This window comes from Leptopilina heterotoma, unplaced genomic scaffold (genome assembly GCF_015476425.1).
Source record: "Leptopilina heterotoma isolate Lh14 unplaced genomic scaffold, ASM1547642v1 Lhet_244, whole genome shotgun sequence".
Lineage (NCBI taxonomy): Eukaryota > Metazoa > Arthropoda > Insecta > Hymenoptera > Figitidae > Leptopilina > Leptopilina heterotoma.
The window spans coordinates 76880-102276 of NW_025110959.1; the positions used below are offsets into that span (position 1 = coordinate 76880).

Here is a 25397-nt window from a genome sequence, read left to right on the forward strand (position 1 = left end):
TTTTCAGAAATTGCTTTAAAAAATTGAAGAGTTACACTTAAAGTAATTGAAAAATTGGATTTTTATATGTAAATAATTAAAGTTTAGAAGAACATTTGGAAAATAAAAATAATTGACTTAAGAAATTTATTTCTAAATTCTAAAAAATAATTCAATTTTGAAAGAAACTATTGTAATTTTTGCAAATTAGTTCAATATTCCCTCTTATTTTTCAAATTATCAATTTCTGTGAAAAAATAAATAGATAATTATTTAAATATGAAACAAATTTGTTTTTTTTTTTTTTTGGTTAACAGTGAATAAAATTACTTTTTCGATTTTTTTTTTGTCTTTAATAAACTAAAGCGACTATTTTTGCCCAAATAAAAATCTATCCGAGGTCTGCTCTCTTTTCATACTTTCCCGAATGAACTAAAAATAAAATTTACCTCTTTAAAATACTGCGATAAACTAGAACTCAACACTAAAACTGTAGAAGACATAATAAGGCCATGTATTTCGTATAAAATCTAGAATATAAGAAAAATCAGTAATGGAATGCATATGCGATATGCTTGATAGAGACATTTTTATGATATCCGATAAGATTGTGATTGTCACACTATTCAGTTATTGTATAGGAATATATATATATTATATATATATAAACTAATCTAAAATAATGTACGATAATTTTATGGAATAATTCTGAAAATAGACGTGGAGCTGATTTTATTATCGATAATGTATGTGTGCGTGTGTGTACACATCACATTGGATTTGCGTGCGTTTACGATGTTCAACACCCAATAGACGTCTAGATTCATATATAATATATTATATATATATATCAATGAATATTATTAAATATATTCAAATAAAAAAAAAATGTAGTTAATGGCAATAGTGTACGCCTTAGCGGCGCATTTTAAAGTCAAAAGTAATTGCCACTGTAAACTTTTTTTAAGTGCCGCTAAGGCGTATAAAATGTAGTTAACACCGACTGTGTTACATATAATGGGGAACACCGTAAATCCTTATTACGTTCTAGGAAAAGAGGAATTACACGGGCACGTAGAACATTGTATTCAGACAAATATTATATAAATAAAAAAAAAAGAGAGATATATTATATATATATAAATATATGTATACGCTTGTATACATTACGCATATACCGCATTATACAGATTGAGATAAAAAAAAAATAAAGCTCTTGCAGCGATTAACACAAGAAAAGGGAATAAATAAAGTTTATATGAATTATTATTATTATATTATTATTATTATGAATAATAAGTTACGAGAGTAACATTTAAGAGTTGGTTTTATGCTTTTAAAAAGATTTTGTTTTAAGCTTGTTTTTTGAAGAAAAACGAACAAGTTTCAATCAAATCCTAATATTTCTAAGTCAAAGCGATTTTTTGTCGGTGAAATTATAATTTTTCTTTCGTTTTGTGAATTTATGAAATTTATTAAAATGGGTATAAAACGCTTTGACTCAGAATCAAACAGCAAGGGACAGATAAAAAAATATGATTTACCTATAGATAGAAAAAGATATGTATAGAATTTTATTATGCACCATTGTAATATTATGTATCCCAGTTGTGACACAATATACACTGGTGTTATGTTACATGTGAGAAAAACGTGTTATTTATTAAAAATCCCTATTTTCGAATTATATTTCTATTCAATTTTCTTCTATTAATATTGGAAAAAAATTGTTTAACTAATTTTTTTTATATTTTTCTAATACAATGATTTTTCGTAAATTGATAATTAATTATTTAATAAATAATAATTAATTTATTAATAAGTAAATTTGAGTTGTCATAGATTAGGGAATTTAGAGAAAAGTCAAGGAATTTTATTAAAAGTAAACTGGAAACATAATAAAATTTTAGAATTCATAAAAAAATTCTACGTTTGTCCAGCATCTTTTGAAGATACAGTGAATGCCCCAGTTTCTGTCCATTTTTAAGATTTCTTTTATTTAAATTAATTTTTGAAAATACTTTAATATTAATATTGTTTTAGAGTACAATTATTATTAGTTGACCTAAACTTAAGTGGACGATAACTGGGACATCCACGGTATTAAAAATATTTAAATGTTTCTAAATTTCTTATTTACTTTATAAGTTTTGAAATGACAACAGATTATTTATAAATTAATTAACAAATAATTTTACTTAAAAATTTTGAAAATAATTGAATTTCAAAAGGTTTCAATTTAAAATTTTAGAAAAGTTGAAATTTTTAATGAATGTAATTAAAAATTTTGTCGAACTAAGTTTTTTGAAAAATTGTAATTCAAATTCTTTTGAAATTAGTTAAATTTTGTAATATATATTTAATTATTAATTTATTTAAAATAACTGATTTAGAGAAGAATTTTATGAAAATTATTAACAATAATAGATTTAGAGAAAAATTTTCTGAAAATTATTTTGAAAAATTGTTTTACACAAGAATTTTAGTTAAAAATTTAAAAAAATAATTGAATTTCAAAAGTATTCAGTTTGAAATTTTAGAAAGTTTTGAATTTTGAATTAATTTAATTTAAAATTTTGACGAACTAAGTTTTTGAAAAAATTTTTGAAAATTATTAACAATAATTGATTAAGAGAAAAATTTTCTGAAAATTATTTGGAAAAATGTTTTAGAAAAGAATTTTAGTTAAAAATTTCAAAAATAATTAAATTTTTAAAGAGTTGTGTTTACAATTTTTATGAATTTTTAATGATTTTAACTTGAAATTTTGACGAACTTGATGTTTTGAAAAATTTTAATTCAAATTCTTTTGAAATTTGTTGAATTTTTCAATATATTTTATTATTAAAAATAATTGATTTAGAAAAGAAGTTTCTGAATTTTATAAAAAATAATTGTTTTAGAGAATAATTTTCTGAAAAGTATTAAAAATATTTGATTTAGAAAAGAATGTCAGTTAAAAATTTCATAAATAATTGAAATTTTATAGAGTCGCATTCAGAATTTTTATAAATAAATTTAAAATTTTAGAAAATTTTGAATTTTTAATGAATTTAATTCGAATTTTTGACGAACTTAGATTTTTGAAAAATTTTAATTCAAATTCTCTTGCAATTCGTTAATTTTTTATTATTTAATTATTTATTTATTGCATATAATTCATTTAGAGAAGAATTTTATGAAAATTAAAAAAACTAATTTTTTTAGAGAAGAATTTTAATTAAAATTATAAAAAATAATTGATTTAGAGAAGAATTTTCTGAAAATTATTAAAAGTAATAAATATATTCTGTCTGGAGATTAGGGAAAAAACAAAATCAAATCTTTCTGGCAACCCTGATAATATTTATTTTAGAAAATTTGTAAATATAAACATTTTTCAATGAACTAAAATTTCAAAATTAAATTATTTTTAGAATTAAAATTTCAATTCTAGTTTACAGAATAATTTCTACTATAAAAGTATTATTTTTATTTCTCTGAAGAACTAAAAAAGAGATCTACAGGATTTAATTATTAATCTAACTTAAGACTATAATTTTACAAAAAATGATTTTGTAATTTGGACATTTTATTAAAATATACATTTTCATCCAAAATACAAAAAAAAAAGAAGAGATGTATGTACAATTGATGTTGCCCGAAGTATTTTAAAAGATTACCATAACTGTTGTTATAATATATAATTATATTATAATATATAATTATATAAACTGTTATTATAATAATAATATATTTGCAATAACAGTAGATGAGATTTCAATAACATAAAGCAATATACCACTTTTTTACGAATCACTGAATCGAAATAAGAATTAGAACACAAAATCCAGAAATCTTTGACTCCTAGAAATTTTTTTAAAACATTTTTACACATGAAAGTGATATTAGAAATATACTCAAGTTTATCATAATAAACCAGTTTTGTTATAATTTTTAAAAATATATTTATAAATAAATGAATACAGTCATTGCAGAAAGACCTTCTTTTAATAAGGTTAATTATAATAATATTATATCAGAATAAAATTTGTTGTAGTAAAAAGTCGAAAAATTTATAATTGACATTTTTCTAATTAGCAACTTTTAATAATATATAAAATAAAAACAATTAAAATTAAACGAAATACAAATAATTTATACAAAATATGGATATGTACGACATACGAGTCATCGACTTTTTACAATCAGAACAACAAATTTTAAATCTCAACATCAGATAAACAATTAAAAAAAACAATTGATCGTATTTCAGTTTACAGGATTTTATGAACATTTTACATAATACTAATAAATAATAATATTGTTACAATTCACTACCTAATTAATTATGTTCGTGCAGTGACAATACAATTAATTTCTAGCTTTTATTTGGCGATAATTTTTTTTTTCTTATAACAAAATTCGAAAAGTAAATAAACTTTTGTGTGTATAATTTTTTAAACTTGGGGTGTAGTAATTTTTTTTTTTTGCAATCAGATATTTACAAAATTTTACAATTACATTTATCTATTGCAGATAGGGCGCTTTATTTTGTACTGGTTGCAATTTTTTTTTCTAAGGCACTCTTCAGGCATTCAACAAATGTATGTCCAAAAGAGTTAATTTTCTCTTAACGTATAACAAAAAAAAAAAAAAAATTCTACATAATTTATTCTTAAACATCTAACCGATTATATTTTTTTACGTTAATTAAAATTTGTAAGGACTCTGTATTTCGAATTTGTAAAAGTTGGCACAAATCTGTGATCGACAAATCTATTTTCAAAAAAAAAGAATTTTTTTCCAAAACAATTTTTTTTTTTTAATTAAAAATTAATTAATTTTTAATTAATTAGAAAACTACTAAATCTGAAAATATCGAATCCTGCAAAGTTCAGTCTTTATTTAGAATTTGTTTTTTATGTTCCTTTTAATTAGAAAATTTTTTTTCTTCCTCCAACACATAACCATAAGAACTAAACTAAGATATTTTTCTTTCATTTGTAAATTCATTAATATTGCCAATCGCAATTATTTACGAAAGATTTCTATTCGCAGTGAAAAATACATCAGTTCACTGTTATAAATTTATAATACACATAAAAACTACAAAAAAACAATTCACCTAACAATCTCTGTGTGAGGAGAATTTTTATCTATTCTTGCGATATGATTGATCACAGTTCTGGGCGCGATATAAATTTAGATTTATGACATTGTAACAAGTAAAAAGACGATAAAAAAATTTTTTATTTTTTTTTTTGTCAATTGATCAGCCTTGATATAATATAAAACCCCATCAACGCACGAAACACAAAAATATTTTATTAATTGATCCAATTGAGCCTAAGTTCCTATTTTTCCAATAGAATCTTTTTTTTTTATTAAATATTTACGGTTTAAATTAATATTAATTTACATGTTTATTTATAATTATCAGCTCAAAAGCAGAGCATTTCCAACAAATCTTAGACCTAGCAGAGCGGACTAATTGAAAGAAAAGATCCGCAACACTTCACTAAAGAAATGTTTTTCAATTATTCACAATTTGTCGTGGCAAACTTCGCTGTTCATTCATTTCAACTTCGCTGTGATTAAAATAAATTCTAAATTCAACATTTTGCCTAAATTCTAAGTGAATTGTGTTAATTTAAAAATTTATTTTTATTCTTTTTGAATCATTACTAAATTGTTTTGAATACTTTACGAGAAATTTCATTGGTGAATAAAAAGAGTAATCACAGAATGAGCGTTTAATTTTTTTTCTATTTCTCGAAAGAATTTCCTGATTTTTCGATTTTCAACTCAAAATCTGGGACACAAGATTTATTCACCAATTTTTGTTTTTGAAGGCAGATTAACGCGAAGTGACAAGTGCAATCGAACCGTAAGCATTACGTTCATTTTTTGTTTCCATTTAAGCCTGTGCTTTGTGTAAACATTCAAATAGAGGCACGTAAAGTATTTATACTCCTTGAGTAAAAAGGCAATGCTTTTCATGATATTCGTTGCGATATGGTATAGTATTTTTGTTTCTCTTAAAACATTTTTTACGATTATTATTATCGTTTCTTTCTTTTCTCCGAAAATCGTTGAAAACAGTGTTGATATGTTATTTTCCTGTATTTCTTTTATTGTCGATAAATTCTCTTTCTTTTATACCTTTTTCGAATTTATTGCTTTGATTAATAATCATCTCTTTTGTCATGATGCCGAACAAAAATTGATCTAAAAAGACATCTGACAATTTGATGCACAAAATTATTTTTTGCCACGTGAGCACGTCTTTTTCAATACAAAACAATAAAAATACATTAAATTTACAATCATGTTAATTAATAAATAGCACTTTTAAAGACTTTGGATAAAAGAACTGAAACATTAAAGTCTTTAAAAAAAATTCGATAATTTATGTACAAATACGCCAATAGAGAACTTTGGAAAAATCTAATATTTACTGAGACAATACAAATATTAAAAAGAAAATTGAAATAAATCTCGTATTATTAGCGTCAAAGTACATAAAAAAAATATAATTGTTTATGGGAATTTTAAATTAGTGCATCGTATTTTGTTTAAGCTAAATTTGGTAAAATTGCAACGCTTGTTTAATTTTTAATTTCTAATTCGCTTGTAATGAAATGCAGGTACGTACCCAAGTCAGCAGAAAAATCTTCATATTCCTTTTTCATTGTACGTATTAATTTCCAATATGACGAATTCTTTCTTCTTAAAAATTTCTCTTTGAAATCTATTTAAGGAAAATTATTTCTCTAATTAATTTATTTAATAATTTAATTACTGGCCAATTGTAACAAGAATATGAAATTTTTTTTTAAAATAATAAATAAATAAATGAAACTAATTTTTATGGAAATTTCTATCGAAAGAGAAAATATACGAACCTATTCGACGGCAAATCCGCAAGTTTCCTCAACTGCCTGTGTAAGTTTATCGAGCATCTTCTGATAACACGGATAACTCTGAGGAATATCTATTCGATTAAAACAAGTGTGTGCTTTCGGTAAATTTTCACTAGGTGCGTCTACCGCATGAATTGTGAAAAGTCGGGGTCCAGCTGCTCCAGTAGATCCTTTACAAACAAATCAAATAAACTATTACTTAAACTATTACAGACTTCGTACTCAAAAATTAATTTTAAAAAAGTAGTTTTCGAACTAAAAAACAGTAGTAAAAAAGTAGCTATCGAAAAATTAAACTTGACGACCAAAAAAAAACTCGTTTTAGACACTTAACAAAACTGACAAAAATTCCATTCTATTTTTTATTTTCCTGACTTTTTCCTAATTTTCATCAAAAATATTTACATCTTTCTTATTCTGCTAATAAATTAAATTCTCGCAAACAAATTTTATTATATTCATGAAAGAATTTAAATATTTATAAAAATAATTCAATTCTTGCGAAGAATTTTATAATTTTTTAAATAATTGATTTCTTTTATCTAATTTTAGGCAAATTCTAATTTAAATAATTGAATTCCTGACAAATTTTTATTATTCATGAAAAGAATTGAATTCTTACGAATATTTTTAGAAAAAATTTTTTAAACAATTGAATTCTGTTTGGAAATTTTATGAAAATAGTAGATATTGAAAATCATTGAATTGCAAAAAGTTTTTAAAAATAATTAAATTTTACAAAGAATTCTATTAAAATTTTTGAAAATTATTAAATGTCTGTGTGGTATTTTATTAAAATTTTTTTTAAAATAATTAAATTTATGAAAAGCATGTTATTATTTATGAAAATAATTGAATTCTTAAGAACGATTTTATTAGAATTTTTTAAAAATAATTGAATTCTTCTAAAGAATATTGTTATTTATGAAAAAATTTAATTTTGTAAGGAATTTTATTAAAATTTTTGACAATAATTGAATGTCTGTGTGGTATTTTATTAAAAATTTTTTTGAAAATAATTGAATTTCTGAAAAGCATTTTATTATTTATGAAAATAATTGAATTTTGCAAAGAATTTTTTTAAAATATCACAAAATGATTGAATTTTCGAGAAGAATTTTGTTATTTATCGACCGAATTGAATTCTTTCGAAGAATTATTTATGTAAATAATTGAATTCTTGGGAAGAATTGTATTAAAATCTAAAAGAATAATTGAATTATTTCAAAAAAATTTAACTAAAATTGTATTTAAAATAATTGATGTTTTTCGATCAATTTTATTAAAATATTTGAAAATAATTGAATTTCTGTGAAAAATTCTAATATTTTTGTAAATATGTAATTGAAATCTTCCAAAGAATTTAAAAAACAATTTTTTGTAAATAATTGAAATCTTCCAATGAATTTAAGAAACAATTATTTTTAAATAATTGATTTTTTGAAGGAATTGAAATTAAATTTTTAAGAATAATTACATTTTTTGACCAATCCTACAAAATTGTATTAAAAATAATTAAAAATTCTGCGATGAATTTTATTATTTATGAAAATAATTGAATAGTTCCTAAGAATTTTATTAAAATTTTAAAAAATAATTAAAATTCCTGACAAGAATTTTATTATTTATGAAAATAATTGAATTATTGCGAAAAATTTTATTAAAATGTTTAAAAAGAATTGAATTTCTGTGAAAAATTTTGTTATTTTTTAAAATAATTGAATTCTTTGTAAGAATTGAATAAACTTTGTTTTAAAATAATTATTTTTTTCGAAATATAATAAATATTATAAAATTTTTATTTTTTTAAATAATTGAATTCTTGTGGAAAACTTTATTTGTGAAAATAATTGAATGTTTCGATTAATTAATTTAAAATAGCATTGAAAATAATTGAAATTCTTTGATGAGTTTTATTATTTATGAAAATAATTGAATTCTTGCTTAGAATTTAATCAACAATTTTTTTAAAAAATTGATTTTTCATGAAAAATTTTGTTATTAATGAAAGTATTTGAATTATTGTGAAGAATTGTATAAAAATTTGGTTAAATAATCGACTTTTTCGAAATTTTTTGAAAATGCTATTCTAAATTAATTGAATTCCTGTAGAAATTGTATTATTTATGAAAATAATTTAATTTGTGGATGAATTTTATCAATTTTTTTTAAAAATAATTGAATTATTTTGCGAAATTTGATGAAAATACAAGATATTGAAAATAATTGAATTTCGAATATTTTTTTGAAAATAATTGAATCGTTTTTAAGAATTTGATTATAATTTTTGAGAATACTTTTTTGATTTCTAGTATATAGCGAATTTAAAGTAGTTGAAATTCTAAAAAAAAACAGAAATAATAGTTTTTTGTGGCTGAAATCTAAAAAAAAGTGCCCAAATATTATCATTACGTAAAATAGTAGCAAATAGTAGGTTTTAGTAGATTGCTATTAATAGCCTGCTATTACTTCATTAATAAGATTCATAATAATAAACTTTAACTCCAATAATAAATAATTAAAGGAATGTAAACAGTTTTAGCAAAATAGTATAGTTTTATCTATTATTTATTAACTTTTAAAATATTAGTTTAAAAAACAAAAAGTTACCTTGTAAAGCCTTGAAACCTTGAAGTGGAACTCTGGAGCTCCCGGTGACAAATTGCAACAGTCTTGCTCTCATTTCCTCGCTGTAGGATTCGACAATTTGCCAGAACCACTTGACAACAGGTGTATCGGGTGTGCAATGTTTTAGTCTTGTATGCGTTTTCCAATCATTAATATCGATGGTGCCTAGTCCGCCAATAACGAGTTCGAGTTCCCTTTCATCAAACGGTCTCAATAATTGTGGCGGTATTAATTCATGAAATCCTTTGTGCAAAGCTAAAAATTGCTGTTCGATTCCTCGCATGAAACGATAATTTACGTATAAACGAACGTATTCCTTCTTATTGTCCTCGGTGACTGTCATATCTTTACCTCCTGGTTTTAATTCGTGATTTCGCAAAACACCAAAACTACTGTGCTCAACCGAAAACGACGCATCCAGAACACCGTCTATACTGTTCTCACTGCAAAAACACAAAAGAAAATGTCAATTTTGTAATTTACATTTAGTAGGTAATTAGTTTTTAGTAGAAAAGAATATATATAAAAGAAGATAAGAATATAAAAAAGGAAAATAAAAATGTAAAGAGAAGAAAGAACGTAGGAATATTTATAAACTCACAGCATCCAAGTGAGACTTCTGTGAAGATCAGGATCAACACCCTCGATGTCACTGAGAGTGATCGCCTTGTTAAGCAGCATTTTATAAAATGGCGTTGTAAATCCCCCATCAATATGATGACCGTGAAAAACAGCAATACCAATAATTCTGCCGGCGAAATGAAAATAGGACAAATGTTCCGGATTAATTCCCGAGTCGGCATTAATTTGCAATGTATAATTATCGTCTCTTGAATACTGAAAGAGTCCATATTGAGGATTCAACATTTCATGCGACAATAAATAAAGCCATTCACGTGCAACGCCACCATAATCAAGACCCTCTTCACCACGAAATTTCACCATAAGTCTTTTTCTCATATCTTTGGGACGCATCTTCATTATTAATCTGTAAGACTCTTCGAATATTTCGTTCCTCGACACTTCCAATCTACAGTGACCGCTCTGTGGTTGTAAAGCATTTAATTCAGCTCTTAAACACTTTAATTTTGCTACAAGATCTCTTTTATACTTGGGCAATAATTCACTTTCCATTAATTCCTTCGGTAAATCGGAAATTGTCTGTTGTATCGGTAGAGTTTCGGTGATTGAATTATTATTGCTCACTACTGGTTCAACGCGTGGTCTTGGCTGATTTGTATTTGGTGGTGTTGTCGGTTGTGTTGGCGATGAATTACCAACGACTACTGTTGTTGTTTCAGTTGTTCTTGTCGTTGAATTAGTGGTGTTGTTGACAGGAGTTGTTGTTCCGACATTCAGCCTTTTTAATAGACTATTGATGATTTGGGTGGAGAGTCTAGGGTCTGTGAACTGTGTTGTTCGATTATTATGATCGACGAAATAGACTCTTCCGCTTTGTGTTTGGCGCATTTCCCAACCGCTTGGGAGAGGGCCGAGGTCCAATTCGTTGGCTGATAAATCGCGAGGAATCCGAGGATCATGCCATGTTGATGATCCGGTTGGTACGTGATAGAAATAAACTTGTCCTTGTTGCGTTTTTCTCATTTCTGCAAAAGAAATTGTTGTTCTTTAAAGGTTTGTTCTTAAATAGAAAAAAAGAAAAAGAGAAAAAACAAGCATCACAGTACTTTTTATCCTAAAAAAAAGTGAAAAGGGGAATTTTTTTGCTCAAAAAGCAGACAAAAAATATGCCAAACAACAAATTAAAATATGCTAAGACTAAGAGTTATATTAACAATGTATTAATACTCAAATTTCTTACAATTTTGAATTCTTTGATAGAAAATAACATTTATGTACGAATTTCTTTAATTGTAAAATTATTCGAAAACATTAATAACTTCTGTTTTAAATAAATATTTAATCATTATTATTTTTCCATGGAAATTAAGATTTTCCAAAATTTTAAAATCAAACCTTTCGAAGTTCAATAACTTAAAAGAAAATTATTATAAAACATGAAGATATCGATCACTCCGAGTCCTCGACTCGGAGTAATCGATTTCTTCATGTTTTATAATAATTTAGGATGACGGAATGATAAAATCAATTTATTTTATATTATAAGAATATTGTTACTCTAACATCTTCAAAATTATTTTCATCGTTTCAATTCAATTATTATTTTCTTCCATTTTTTAACTAAAATTCTTCTTTAAATTAATTATTTTTAATAATGCTTGAAAAAGATCTTTAAGAATTTTCAAATCTATTTGTTTTAAATTTAATTTTACGAAAATTCGAATATTCAGTAATTCTTCAATTAAATTAAATTAAATACAAAATTCGAATAATTTACAAACAAAAATTCAATTAACTTAAAAAAAAATTCAGATTTTCAAAGATTTTAATTTGAAACCATTTGAAATTTAATTATTTCTAAAAAATCATAATATAATGCTTCTAATATTCAATTAGGTATTATCTAAAATTTTAACAGAAATAAATTTCTAAATCAATTTTCTTTTAAAAATTCTACGGGAATTCAATTATTTAAATGCAAAAATAAATAATTTATTGAATAATTGAATCTTTCTTAAAATTTAATTCTAATATAAAGAATTTTATCAACAAATTTTTAAAAAATTGAATTTTTTCAACGAATTTGAATAAAATTTTTAAACATAATTACAGTTTTCAAAGAATTCGATTAAAATTGGATTACAAATAATAATTAAAATTGTGCGATACGAAATTCATTATTTATGAAAATAATTCATCCTAAAATGCTTCAAATATTCAATTATTATTTAAAATTTTAACATAAATAAATTTTTAAATAAATTTTTATTAGAAAATTTTACGGAAATTCAATTATTTAAATTGAAAAATAAATAATTTATTAAATAATTGAATGTTTCTTGAAATTGAATTCTCATATAGTATTTATTAACAAATTTTTAAATAATTGAATTCTTTCGACTTTAATCAAATTTTTAAGAATAATTCATTTTTTTGAGGTATTCAATTAAAATAGTTTTAGAAATAATTGAAATTCTGCAATGAGTTTTATTATTTATAAAAATAATTGAATCCTTTTAAAAAATTTTATTATTTTCATAAATATAAATTTATGAAAATCATGGAATTATTGAGAAGAAATTTATAAAAAATTTGTAAATAATTGAATTCCTGTGAAATTTTTATTATTTATGAAAATAATTAAATATTTACGGAGAATTTTATTAAAATTTCTTTTAAATAATTGATTTCTTTATTCTTTTGGAAAATTTTATTCAAATACAAGATATTCAAAATCATTGAATTGAGGAAAATTTTTCTGAACATAATTGAAATGTTGCCAAGAATTTTATTAAAATGTTTGAAAATAATTGAATTTCGGAAAAGAATTTAATTATTTTAGAAAAATAATTTAAATTTTGACGAGAATACAATTATTTAAATACAAAAATAAACCATTTATTGAGTAACTGAATGTTTCTGAAAATTGAATTCTCATGAGGAATTTTATCAACAAATTTTTAAATAATTAAATTCTTTCGTCAAATTTTTAAGAATAATTGCATTTTTCGAGGAATTCATTTAATATTGTATTAAACATAATTGAAAATAATTTAAATTCATTAAATAATTGAATTCCAGTGAAATTTTTATTATTTATGAAAATAATTAAATTTTTGCCGTTTTGTGTGGAATTTAATCTAAATTTTTTTTTATATAATTGAATTATGGAAAATAGTAAGTTTTGAAAATCATTGAATTTCGAAAATTTTTTTAAATTTTTTATTGAATTTCTACGAAGAATTTTATAAAAATGTTTTGAAAATAAACGAATTGTGGAGAACAATTTAATTATTAATAAAGATAATTGAAATTTTGAGAAGAATTTATTCTGCGAAGAATTTTATGGAAATTTATGAAAATAATTGCATTCTTGTGAAGAATTTTTTTTAAAAATAATATTTAAAAGAATTTAGTAAATCTGAAGAATTTTGCTATTTATGGAAATAATTGAATTCCTGAGAAGAATTTTTTTACATTATCTAGAAATAATTGAATTTTTTCGACGAATTGTAAACATTTTTTTAAGAGTACAGTAGAGACTCCATTATCCGGACCCCTATTATCCGGATATTCGATTATCCGGACAAATTTAAAATAAAAAAATTTTTTTTTAATATAAAGTTTACAAGGTCTCAAGCCGTTAATTAACTTCTATTTTAAATTTATTTACACGAAATGTTGCGTTTTAAAGTGTTTTAATTATTTTTTAAGAAAATGTTTATGTAAATATTTTGAAATATTTCTAACTAAATATTTATTAATGTTGAATTTAAAAGTTTTAGTTTGTTTCAGTCTTATTTTAATACATATGCAAATAAATACATAAAATTATGAATCAAAAATTTGTTTAATTCGTACTTTACTCGATTATCCGGATTTTTGATTATCCGGACAAGTGCCTGCATCCATTAGTCCGGATAATGGAGTCTCTACTGTAATAACATTTTTCGAGGAATTCGATTCCAATTGTATTAAAAATAATTGAAATTCTGCAATGAATTTTACTATTTATGAAAATAATTGAATATATTGCGAAGAAATTTTTAAAAATAAAATTATAATTACGGTGACTAACTTCCCTTGATTATTTTCGAAAAATTTAAATAAAATTCTTTACCTAAAAGAATTTAATTATTTTTAATAATAAATAAAAATAATAATGAATAATACATAATAATAATTATAATAATGAATAATGTAAAGAAATTTCAATTATCTTGAAACAATAGAATTGAAAAATTTCAAAAATCCTATTTTTCAGAATTTTCAAAAAAACTTTGCGAAAATTTAATTTTATTAAAAAATTTTAAGTGTGTATCTTTTTTTAAATTAACTAATAAAAATTTGAATTATTAATCTTCGCACTAAGAAACATGAATACATTAGAATATGACTCTTTATAAATTTCAATTATTTATTAATCATTAAATTAAAATACTTTGAAAATCGATTTGTTGAAAAGTTTTTAATGCAATTTTTTAACAAATTTAATTATTTTCAGTTGAATTTCACAAAATTTCTATTAATTCGATAATTTTAAAAAAAATTTATTTACATACCTATAAATATCTATAAAAATTGATATAAAAAGGGATTTTTTAAAAACAAATCAAAATAATAAAACTTTTTTTAATTTGGTAAAAAAATTCCCGGTTTGGCATAAAATTTCTGGCTTATTCCCGGTTGGTAGACACTCTGCAAGAAGGTATCGAAATTCAGAATTTTCGTATGAATTCTACAAATTTAATTTTTTTTCAGTACTTTTAATAAAAATTCATGACTTTCCTGACCTGTGGCAACCATGAATGAAAAAACGAAGAAAAACGAAAAAGAAAAAAGAGAAAGAAAAGTATGAAAACCAGTTTTTTTTCTTACCATAACCACGTGGTAAATCTAAAGGTTGCACATCACTTCTCCTTTCACCGTTAATAAACCCACTGTTACGATTGCGATTAGTTCGATTAGGCCTTCGGGGTTGATTTGTGTTGGTGGAAGGACGTTCAACTCTTAGATTTCCGTTTGGATTTCCGTTTTGTTCATCATTGGGTCTTGGTACGGGTCTTCTCTCTCTGACCGATGAAGAAGGAGGCGTATTTCGAGTATTCTGCTGACTCGGCGTTTGCTGTTGCGTTGGCGTATTTTGTGCGGAATTTTCCCTACTCGGAGTTCTGTTCGGAGTTCCCTCCCTATTTGGAGTTCTCTCCGTATTCCACTCGGCCGATTGCCTTGAAGGACTTTCGCTGGCACTGCCACCCGGGAACGTATCAGAGCAAATTACAGGCGGCGGTTCAGGCGTCGTCGGTATGATATTATTGCTAGCTCTGGAAAATAAAGTTCAATTTAATGTTAAAAATACTTAACCGAAACAATGTCAAAAATACTTGAACAAAAAAATGTTTATTCAAAAAATCGAAGATTTTTTGGATAAACATTTTTTTGTTCAAGTATTTTTGAATTATTGACAAAAAGAAAATACCTGACTGTCGGACGAATCCACTGAGTAGTTCTGGTATAATGATTGACGTAGTAGAGTCTACCACTTGCGGTTCGTTGTTCCTCCCAGCCATCGGGAAGATCCGTGGGACAACTCAAGTCGCCGAGAACGTCAACAACTGCATTGTGCCCAACAGTGTTGCTAACTGCACCATTATGACCGTCGCGCGACAATAGGGAAACTACAATTTGACCTTTGACTGCGTCAGTGTCATCCATATTCGCTTTGCAGAGATCCAATCGTTGATCTGAAGTCAGCAATTTAGAGAGAATTATTAATATCACTAAATGCCAATGAAATATTGTAAAAATAGAATATATTATAAATATATGTAAATGTCAATTACATCCTGTATCTTTGAGCCTCTGAATAGTATTGCATAATATTCGAACACATCCGAGAAAACCTCCACCTTGCTTCTTGTGTATTTTCCTGTGATTCCATACTGAGATAGTAATTCCATCATTTTTACCCAAGTATCTGGAAATTAAGGGGAAAAAAATGTCATAAGAATTCTTCGAGACAAATTGAAATTTCTTCAAAAATTTAAACTCTTCAAAAACTTGAAACTCTTCAAAAAATTGAAACTTTTCAAAAACTGAAATTCTTCAAAAATTAAAACTCTTCAAAAATTGAAAATCTTCAAAAAATTTTAATTCTTCAAAAATTGAAATTCTATTGTCAAACTAAGAAAAAAAAAACAAATAGAAAAAACGAAAATTGAAAAAAATTAACAGAAAAAGAAATTAAAACAAACGAAACAGAGTTGCCACAGCTAAGGGAAATCAGGGAATTTAGGGCAAAATTTGGGAAAGAACAATAATTGTTCAGGGAAATCAGCAAATTTTATTAAAAACACTAGAAAAAAATTAAACTTTTATGGAATTCATAACAAAATTCTGAAATTTGGTTTCTTTTTGCTTGCCTTAAAAGTTAAAACTGAAATTATCAAGAATTCTTATAACAAATTTTAATTTCTTTCTATTTTTGACAATGATTTATTTCAAATAATTTAATTCTCAGAGAACTATTAAAAAAATTATTACTAAAAAATTATTTAATGAATAGTTTCACTTAAATATTTGAAAAATAATTGATTTTCTCAGAAGAATTTTATTATAGACTTTAAAAAGAATTCAATTTTATGGAGAAATTTTTGTTAAAATTGTATTAATAATGTAATTGAATTCTTATGAAGAATTTTATTAAATTTTTGCAACGAATTTTAAAAATTGAGACCTTGCGAAGAATAAAATTAATTTTTGAAAATAATTGAATTACTAAGAAGAATTTTATTATTATTAAAGAATATTGAATTCCTAAGAAGAATTTTAATCTTTTTTAAAGAATATTGAATTCCTAAGGAGAATTTTATTATTTTTAAAGAAAATTGAATTCCTGAGAAGAATTTTATTGTTTTTAAAATTATAATTGAATTCCTGCTAAGAATGTAATTGAAATTATTGAAAATAATTGAATTTTGGTAAAAATTTTATTAACATTTTTTAAAATATTTAAATTCTAGCGAAGATTTTTATTAAAATTTTTGAAAACAAATGAATTTCTGATAAAATTTTATTATTTTTAATAAAAATTGAATTCCTCAAAAGAATTTTATTATTTTTAAAGATAATTGAATTCCTGCTAAGAATGTAATTAAAATTATTGAAAATAATTAAATTTTGCTAAAAATGTTGTTAAAATGTTTGAAAACAATTGAATTCCTGTGAAGAATTTATTTATTTTTAAAGATAATTGAATTTTTGCTAAAAATGTAATTGAAAGTTTTGAAAATAATTGAATGCCTGAGAAGAATTTTATTATTTTTAAAGATAATTAAATTCTTGATAAGAATGTAATTAAAATTTTTGAAAAATGCTAAGAATTAAATTGAAATTGTTAAAAATAATTGAATTTTGCTAAAAGTTTTATTTACATTTTTTAAAATATTTAAATTTTAGCGTAGATTTTTATTAAATCTTTTGAAAACAATTGAATTTCTGATAAGAATTTTATTATTTCTAATGAAAATTGAATTCTTGCTAAAAATGTAATTAAAAGTTTTTAAAAACAATTGAATTCCTGTGAAGAATTTTATTATTTTTAAAGATAATTGAATTCCTGCTAAGAATGTAATTAAAATTATTGAAAGTAATTGAATTTTACAAGAAATTTTAATAAAATTTTTGAAAACAATTGAATTTCTGAGCAGATTTTTATTTTTTTTTTAAAGATAATTGAATTCTTGCTAAAAATTTTGTTAAAATTTTTGAAAATAATTTAATTTCTAAGATGAATTTTATTAATTTTATTAATTTTAATGATAATTAAATTCTTGTCAAGAATGTTATTAAAAATTTTGAAAATAATTGAAGTTCCAAAGGTTTCAATTCAAAATTTTAGAAAATTTAAATTTAATTATTAAAAATAATTGATTTAAATGAAGAATTTTAGTTAAAAATTCAAGAAAATGATAATTAAATTGAAATGATGAAAATAATTTTGAAGAAGTTACAGTAACAATATTCTTTTAAAAGTCGTTGAATTTCAAAAGGTTTGAATCTGTAATTTTTTAAAAATCTTTATTCCTGTGGAAAAGAATAGTGATTAAATATTTATTTTAAAGAAAACTATCGATATTTTTGAATAATTTTACAATTAAAGAAATTTGCAAAGAAAGCAGTTAGAACATTTTTTTTAAGTATCTAATGACTTTTAGAGTGAATCAGAATATTTTTTAGAATCAGGGGAAAAGTCAAAATTCCGTTTGGAAATCAGGGGAAAAAAATTAATTTTTTGTGACAACCCTGACAAATATTGTAAATGTACAAATTCCTTACAAATCGTAATGTTGATTCCATTTTGGATCGAGAGTAGCTTTGCACGTATCGGTACTGTGGCATTGTCCAGAACCATCGACAGTGATTTTGGCAAAAGGATCCGGGAGACCTGAAAAAATCACAGAAGTATTATAATTGGTTATTTCTATTAGGAAACAAAAAATATTTTTGCCTTTTTCTATTTTGTAATCTATGCATTATTGCGTGCGTCTACAGTATATATTTTAAATAAACAATTTATGTAATGTTCATGTAACACAAATTGAAAAAAAAGCAGAGACAATTGTCTCATTATAGATTGTAAAATCTTATTTAAATGCACTTAATCCGATAAAAATTCTTCGAGAGACATAAATAGTAAAAATACATAAAAACAGTAAATACAATTCATGCACTTGATTAAGAGCGACAATTTCTTTTCCTTAACAATTTTCAAAAGAAATTGTCTTTACAATTGCAATAATTAATAAAACCATATAAAAAAATACTCGTATTTTTCGTTACTTTTCTTCGTTATCTAATTTAAACATTTAAATTGTTAAATGATGATAATACTTACGAAACAGGTCTTTCCTTGCGAGATTACGGGCACACAATACTGGAAAAAAAAGAATAAAAATCAGTTATTTTTATATATAGAAATATTTGGGCTCTTTTACGACTTGAAATAAAAATCTAATATTAGATTTACAATTTCAGTAAACAATAATTCGTTTCGATTGAACGATACGCTGTGACTAATTGTTTTCAATAAATAACAATTCCTTGCAAGTGATTTTAATCTGTCAATAAATACAATTTGCATTCTTAGCTTTAGTGTTTTACAGCTTGTTTTTTTTTATTTCGATCTAAAATCGTTCCATACTTTTATTCAATGAGACAGAAGAAGAATTGATTACCATACAATACTAATTATAAATCAAAAATTTAATTATCATACGGGAAAAATAAATTACGACAAATAAATTATCACGCAAATTGTTTTTGAGGTAAAAAAATAACTTTTCGAAAAATTACCAGCGATTTTTTAAATAAAAAAACAAAATCAAAAAAACACTTTTCGGTCTTTTGTCGTGTCAAGTAACAATTGAGGCAAAAATGCGGGTACTCATGCGGGTATTTATGTTAATTGTCAGTGTCAAATAGAATATTTCGTTAAGTACTTGAAATAGTAAAACTACTTTTTTTTTCATTAATTTGCACTGAATCATATATTATGAATGTCCCTAATCCTTTTTTAGTTTACTTTCCAAACGCCTTTTTTTTAATTGCACAATTCCGTGTAGAACGAGAATAGAAAATTGTCTCTAGAGCGAAAATAGCGTATGAGAAATTTACAGCACAAATGCGAGTGTACGGTAAGGTTTTAAGATGAAAACTGTATTATAATTGTCTAAGATTATTTTTTGATGTAAAGTCTAAAGTACTGTCAGGGAGTTGCCATAACCAACGGACGGTGTCCATAGGCGGCCATTAAGGAATCTCCCGACTTGCTCACACAATTTTTCCAAGTCAAATGAATTGTTACACATGCACGGAAACAATGAACAGGTAAAAGGATTTCTATTGTCGAGGTCATAACGAGGCCATATTAAATAATAAGTAGTTATAAAAAGGGTATTGAGCTTGTTGACTAAATGAGTTACGATGCTCTTGCCAACTTTCACGGTCCAGTAAAGTTACAAATTTTTTCGTTTACTCACTCGTTAATCGGATCTTCATCGACCCAATCCTCCTACTACCGCCAGGATTCGACATTTTTCACAAACATTTAACAACTTAATCCACACATCGGCTTTTTAATTAGTAAATAAATGTGTCTCTTTAACTGCGATGTGCTCCCACACACAACCCCATACTACAGTCCCACAGTCCCACTCACGCATACAAACATAATAAATAAATAATTGTCTCTCTGTCGGTAAAGTCGCATTTTGGTGTACTGGTTCGCATTATCGACTGCTACAACGGCGCGAAAATTCAAACAAGAAATTATTTTTTACAGAAATAATCATTAAAACTTGATACTATCATTATTTTATATTATAAAAATATTATTACTGTAATTTCTTTAAAATTATTTTCATTTCAATTCAATTATTCATTTCTAGAATTTTTAACTAAAATTCTTCTTTAAAGCAATTATTTTTAATAATTTTTTTTTAAAAGTTCTTCTTTGAGAATTTTTAAATTCATTTGTTTATAATTCAATTTTACATAAAATTTCGATTATTCTGAAATTTTTCAATTAAATAAATTAGAAATTAAAAACTTCAAATAATTAAAAAAAAATTCCATTAAACTTTTTAAGAAAAATTAATTCTAAATTTCCTTAAAAATTTTTGTCAAGAATTTAATTATTTTTATAGATAATAAAATTATTCAAAGGAATTGAATTATTCTCAAAAAATTTTAATAAAATTCTTCGAAATAATTCAATTATTTTTAAAATTGACAAAATTTGTTCGCAAGAATTCAATTACTTTCAAAATTGATAAAATTCTCCGCACAAGAATTTACATTATTTTCAAGAATGATAAATTTCTTCGTAATAAATATTCAATTATTATTTATTTTCAATATTAATTTTTACGTATAATTTCGATTATTCTGACATTCTTCAATTAAATATATATATATTAGAAAATAAAAACTTGAAGAATTAAAGAAAAATTCAATTAATATTTTAAAAAAAAATTAATTCTATACAGAATTGTTAATTAAAAGTACGAAAAGTTCAAATTTTCAAAAGATTTTAATTTGAAATGTTTTCAAAATCCAATCATTTCTAAAAATTTACGCTGAATTGCTTTTAATATTCAATTATAATCTAAAATTTTAACTGAAATTTTTTTTTAAATCAAATTTTTATTAGAAAATTCAAAAGGAATTCAATTATTTAATTACAAAAATAAATAATTCATTGAATAATTGAATGTTTCTTAAAATTGAATTTTCTTAAAGAATTTTATCAACAAATTTTTAAATAATTGAATTCTCTTGACAAATTTTATTAATAAAATTTTTAAAAATAAGTTCATTTTTTAGAAATATGATTAAAATTTTAATTAAAAATAATTTAATTTCTCCAAAGAACTTAAATAAGAGTTTTTAAAAACAATTAAAATTTTGCCAAGAATTTTATTTAAATTTTTGAAAATAATTGTATTCCGGAAAAATATTTATAAAGATTATTGAAATTTGGATGAGAATTTTTGTAAATTGTTGAACGCAATTAAATTTCTGCGAAGAATTATTATTAGTTTTTAAAAATAATTCAATTCTTAAGACGAATTTTATTAAAATGTCTTTTTAAATAATTGAATTCTTTTATGAAATTTTATTGAAATATTAGACATTGAAAATAATTTCATTTTGGCAAATGTTTGAAATTATTAAAATTTTCTGCGAAGAATTTTATTAAAATTATTTAGAAAAAAAATTAAATTTGTTACAAAAAGAATTTCATTAAAATTTTTGAAAATAATTTTATTTTGTTCAAGAAATTTAATTAAAACTTTATAGAAAATAATACTTAAATTCTAATAAATAAATTGTAGCAAAGGTTTTTAAAATAATTGAATAATTTTTAATTTTAATTTTAATTGAATAATTTTCTTTGATGAATTTTAATAAAATTTTTAAGAATAATTTCATTTTTTGAGGAATTTTTTTAATCATTGATTAATATTTTATTTTAAGAAATAAAAAAGAAAACTATGACAATAGTAGTTGAGAAAAGAAAACTAAATTACCGAACAAAGGAATTTTTATTAAATTCTTTCTTTCAAAAATACACACGATATTAAATATTTTAATTTTCTTAAAATTAACAACGTTACAAAATATTTATAAATAAGATAAATAAATTTCACGATTTGTAATGGATATAACAGTCATAAGCTAAATCTATCTTCTATTTCTACACACATTTATATATTTGTTTATTATGCGTAGTAAAAGAAAAGAAAAATTCTGCTTTGTAAACAGAATTGTTAAGCGTAACATTTATTATAGAAACAGTTATTTGACTGGATGATATTTTGCAGAGGCATAATTAAACTTTCGCACAAGAAAAGTTACACTTTGATCATAAATGACAAATGAATTCGTGAAATTAGCCTAAATAAACGTAAATTTTATTTTAAATTCTTAAATTTAATTAAAAGGGACTCTCATTAATAAGGCATTCTTTATTTTTCTTTTCTGAGTATTTTGTACTTTTGACACATTATGTCTCAGGTAATTATTCTTAACAATTAAGAATTATTATAGAAAAATATAATAAATATTTCATTTAATTTAACATGTGTAGAAAAAAATATTTGTGCATAATTATAAATTTAATTGAATTTTACACACATTAATATAAAATTCAATTTTTAATAGGTCGAAAAATTGGAAAGTTTTTCCTAGGCACAATTTTGAATAATAAATTTTGTTTTTGTGTCTGTAAACAAAGACAATAGAACGAAGTATATTAAGTCTTCTTTTCATTGTAGCAAAATTAATAAATATAATTTACATTTTTTTTTAACATAATGTAGAGTTGAACTTAATGGCACACTTTATACAGGAGTGCAATGAAAATATTTTAATCAAATGATAGATTCTTTTGACTATTAGCAAATAAATATTTATTTAAATAAATATACCAAATTAATATTTAAATATGAAACAAATATTTATTTCTATGCTTTCTATTGTCGGTTTTATAAATTATTATCGAAGTTCAGGATTAATTAATTAATTTCAAGAACAGAAATTATTGGCTCGAACACAATTTATTCTTTGAACAATAATATTCTGTTTGAATAATGTTTTAAGAATAATAATATATTCTTTTATATTTATTTAATAATATATTCTTTAATGTTTTAATATAATATTTTTTGAATAATATTCTAAAATAATATATTATTTTAATAATGTTTTATTTGATAATAGTCAAGTTCCTGATTTAATTTTTAATTATATAATTTTTTTCAGTGTATTTCGCAACTCTAAAAGAGCTTGGCGATTTTCTTTTTTTTTTATTAAATAGTCTCGAGCAGTCCCTTGTGAGAAATGAAAAAATTTTTTAAGCTTCTCCTCTAAATGTAAGGAACGCATCCAGGAGGAACAATACTCCTTCGACGATGGCCATTGATCCTTTAGCGATTCCTGTATCTTTGTGAGATTTGCTGAAGCCAAAGGTATCAGAAAATGCATTTATGTTGAGAATTCCAATCACAATGAAAAGTGCACATCCGATAATACTGTAGAATAGATCCTGTAACATAATTAATTTAACATTAAGTGAATTGCATTAAATTAATAAATTAAATTAATCATTGAAATTATTAGGATATGAAACTATTGAATTAAAATTAATCGAACAAATTAGGAATTATTAAATTGAAATAAATTAATCGAACAAATTAAATAAAATTAATTAATCAAATTATTGAATCAAATTATTAAATCAAATATAATAAATTAAATTAATTAATCAAATTCCAACACTGAAAAAGGAATTTATTTGATTCAAATAACCGATTACTTGTCCATTATCAAATAAATATTTACTTGAATCAAATAATTTTTACTTGAATCAAATAAATTATATTTGAATCAATAATTTCAGTATTTGATTCAAACACCATGTAATTGATTTAATTAAAATTTATTTGACCAAATATTTATTTAATAATAGGCATAAATAAAAAAATGGTATTTGAATCAAATATACTGAAATTATTGGTACAAATATAATTTATTTGATTAAGTAAAAATTATTTAATTCAAGTAAATATTTGTTTGTAGACAAATAATCGGTTGATTGAATCAAATAAATTTCTTTTTCAGTGTAATTACATTATTAATTAATAAAATTATTAAAGGAAATTATTGAATAATATTAATTCTTTAAATTAAATATAATTAATATAAATAAATTAATAATAAAATAAATTAATTTATTAAAATTATTAAATCTTTTTTTTCGATTTGACTGAAATAAAAAAATAATTGCCGAAAATATTTTTTATAATCGAAATAAAAATATTTATTTACCACTCGGCGGTTGACTGGGGTGCTCATAACACCTCCAGCGAACAATCCAATTAAAATAATAAGATAGCCTCCAATGGTGCCCATTGTTAAAAAGCGAATATGCTGTTTGAATCCAAGATCATCCGAATAACAATGCAACAGCAGGAGAATGATTACTACCGCCTGAAAAATTAAAGAGATCATTAGTATTCGAACCATTTTTTCACTTTCTATTAATTAAATTATTAGTATTTAATTAAATTTTTTTAAAATTAGTTTAATTAATTTCTTCATGACTTGTTTCAATTTTTATTATTTTTATATTTTATATTTTATTATTTTTATTAATTATTAATTTCTTCTGTTCATTTACTCTCCTTGCAAATATTAATTATTAACAAAATTAAAAATGATTAATTATTCATAGAATTAGTCATTAATGATTATTAATAAAATTAGCAATTACTAAATATTAGGTATAATTAAATTATTAATTACTAATTGTTAATTATAATTCGAAATTAAGAAATAATTACTCGAAGTAGTAATTACTAATTATTAATCAAAGTAGTAATTACTAATTAATTATCAAAGTAGTAATTACTAATTAATTATCAAAGTAGTAATTACTAATTATTAATCAAATTGGTAATTACTAATTATTATTAATTAAATTATTAATTACTAATAATTGATATATTAATTATTAAATAAATTTACAGTTAATAAATAAGGGAATTAATATTTTTCATTAATGACTAATTAAAATTTCATTGAAAAAATTGTATTTATAATTTTCTTTTTTGTAATGTGTAACAAAAAAATAATGTAAAAATTGCGTTAAATTGAAGGAGGTCAATAAAACGAGAACATCGACTTTATATCGTCATATATATACTAATATTCGAAAACACTTAATAAATAAACGATTAC

At 22.8% G+C, this 25397-nt stretch overlaps 2 protein-coding genes across 2 annotated transcripts in view; both read right to left on the reverse strand.

Annotated features, from left to right (window-relative positions):
- Positions 1-4228: 4228 nt before the first annotated feature.
- Positions 4229-20307, reverse strand: LOC122503106 (E3 ubiquitin-protein ligase SMURF1). Its single transcript, XM_043613535.1, has 10 exons — positions 20135-20307; positions 18991-19029; positions 18432-18540; positions 15938-16071; positions 15574-15838; positions 14973-15418; positions 10114-11119; positions 9495-9955; positions 6867-7054; positions 4229-6712 (listed from the first exon to the last, which is right to left on the reverse strand). The coding sequence occupies exons 1-9, from the start codon at positions 20187-20189 to the stop codon at positions 6867-6869; spliced, it is 2703 nt and encodes a 900-aa protein (XP_043469470.1). The 5' UTR covers positions 20190-20307; the 3' UTR covers positions 4229-6712.
- Positions 20308-22236: 1929 nt separating this feature from the next.
- The window catches only part of LOC122503110 (rRNA methyltransferase 2, mitochondrial), a 175286-nt gene continuing 172125 nt past the window's right edge, over positions 22237-25397 (reverse strand). Inside the window, exons 8-9 of the mRNA XM_043613541.1 lie at positions 24486-24647; positions 22237-23703 (exon numbers count right to left, since the gene is read on the reverse strand). Of these exons, the coding sequence (XP_043469476.1) occupies positions 23512-23703; positions 24486-24647 (354 nt within the window). The 3' untranslated portion in view covers positions 22237-23511. The remainder of the gene's footprint in view (positions 23704-24485; positions 24648-25397) is intronic.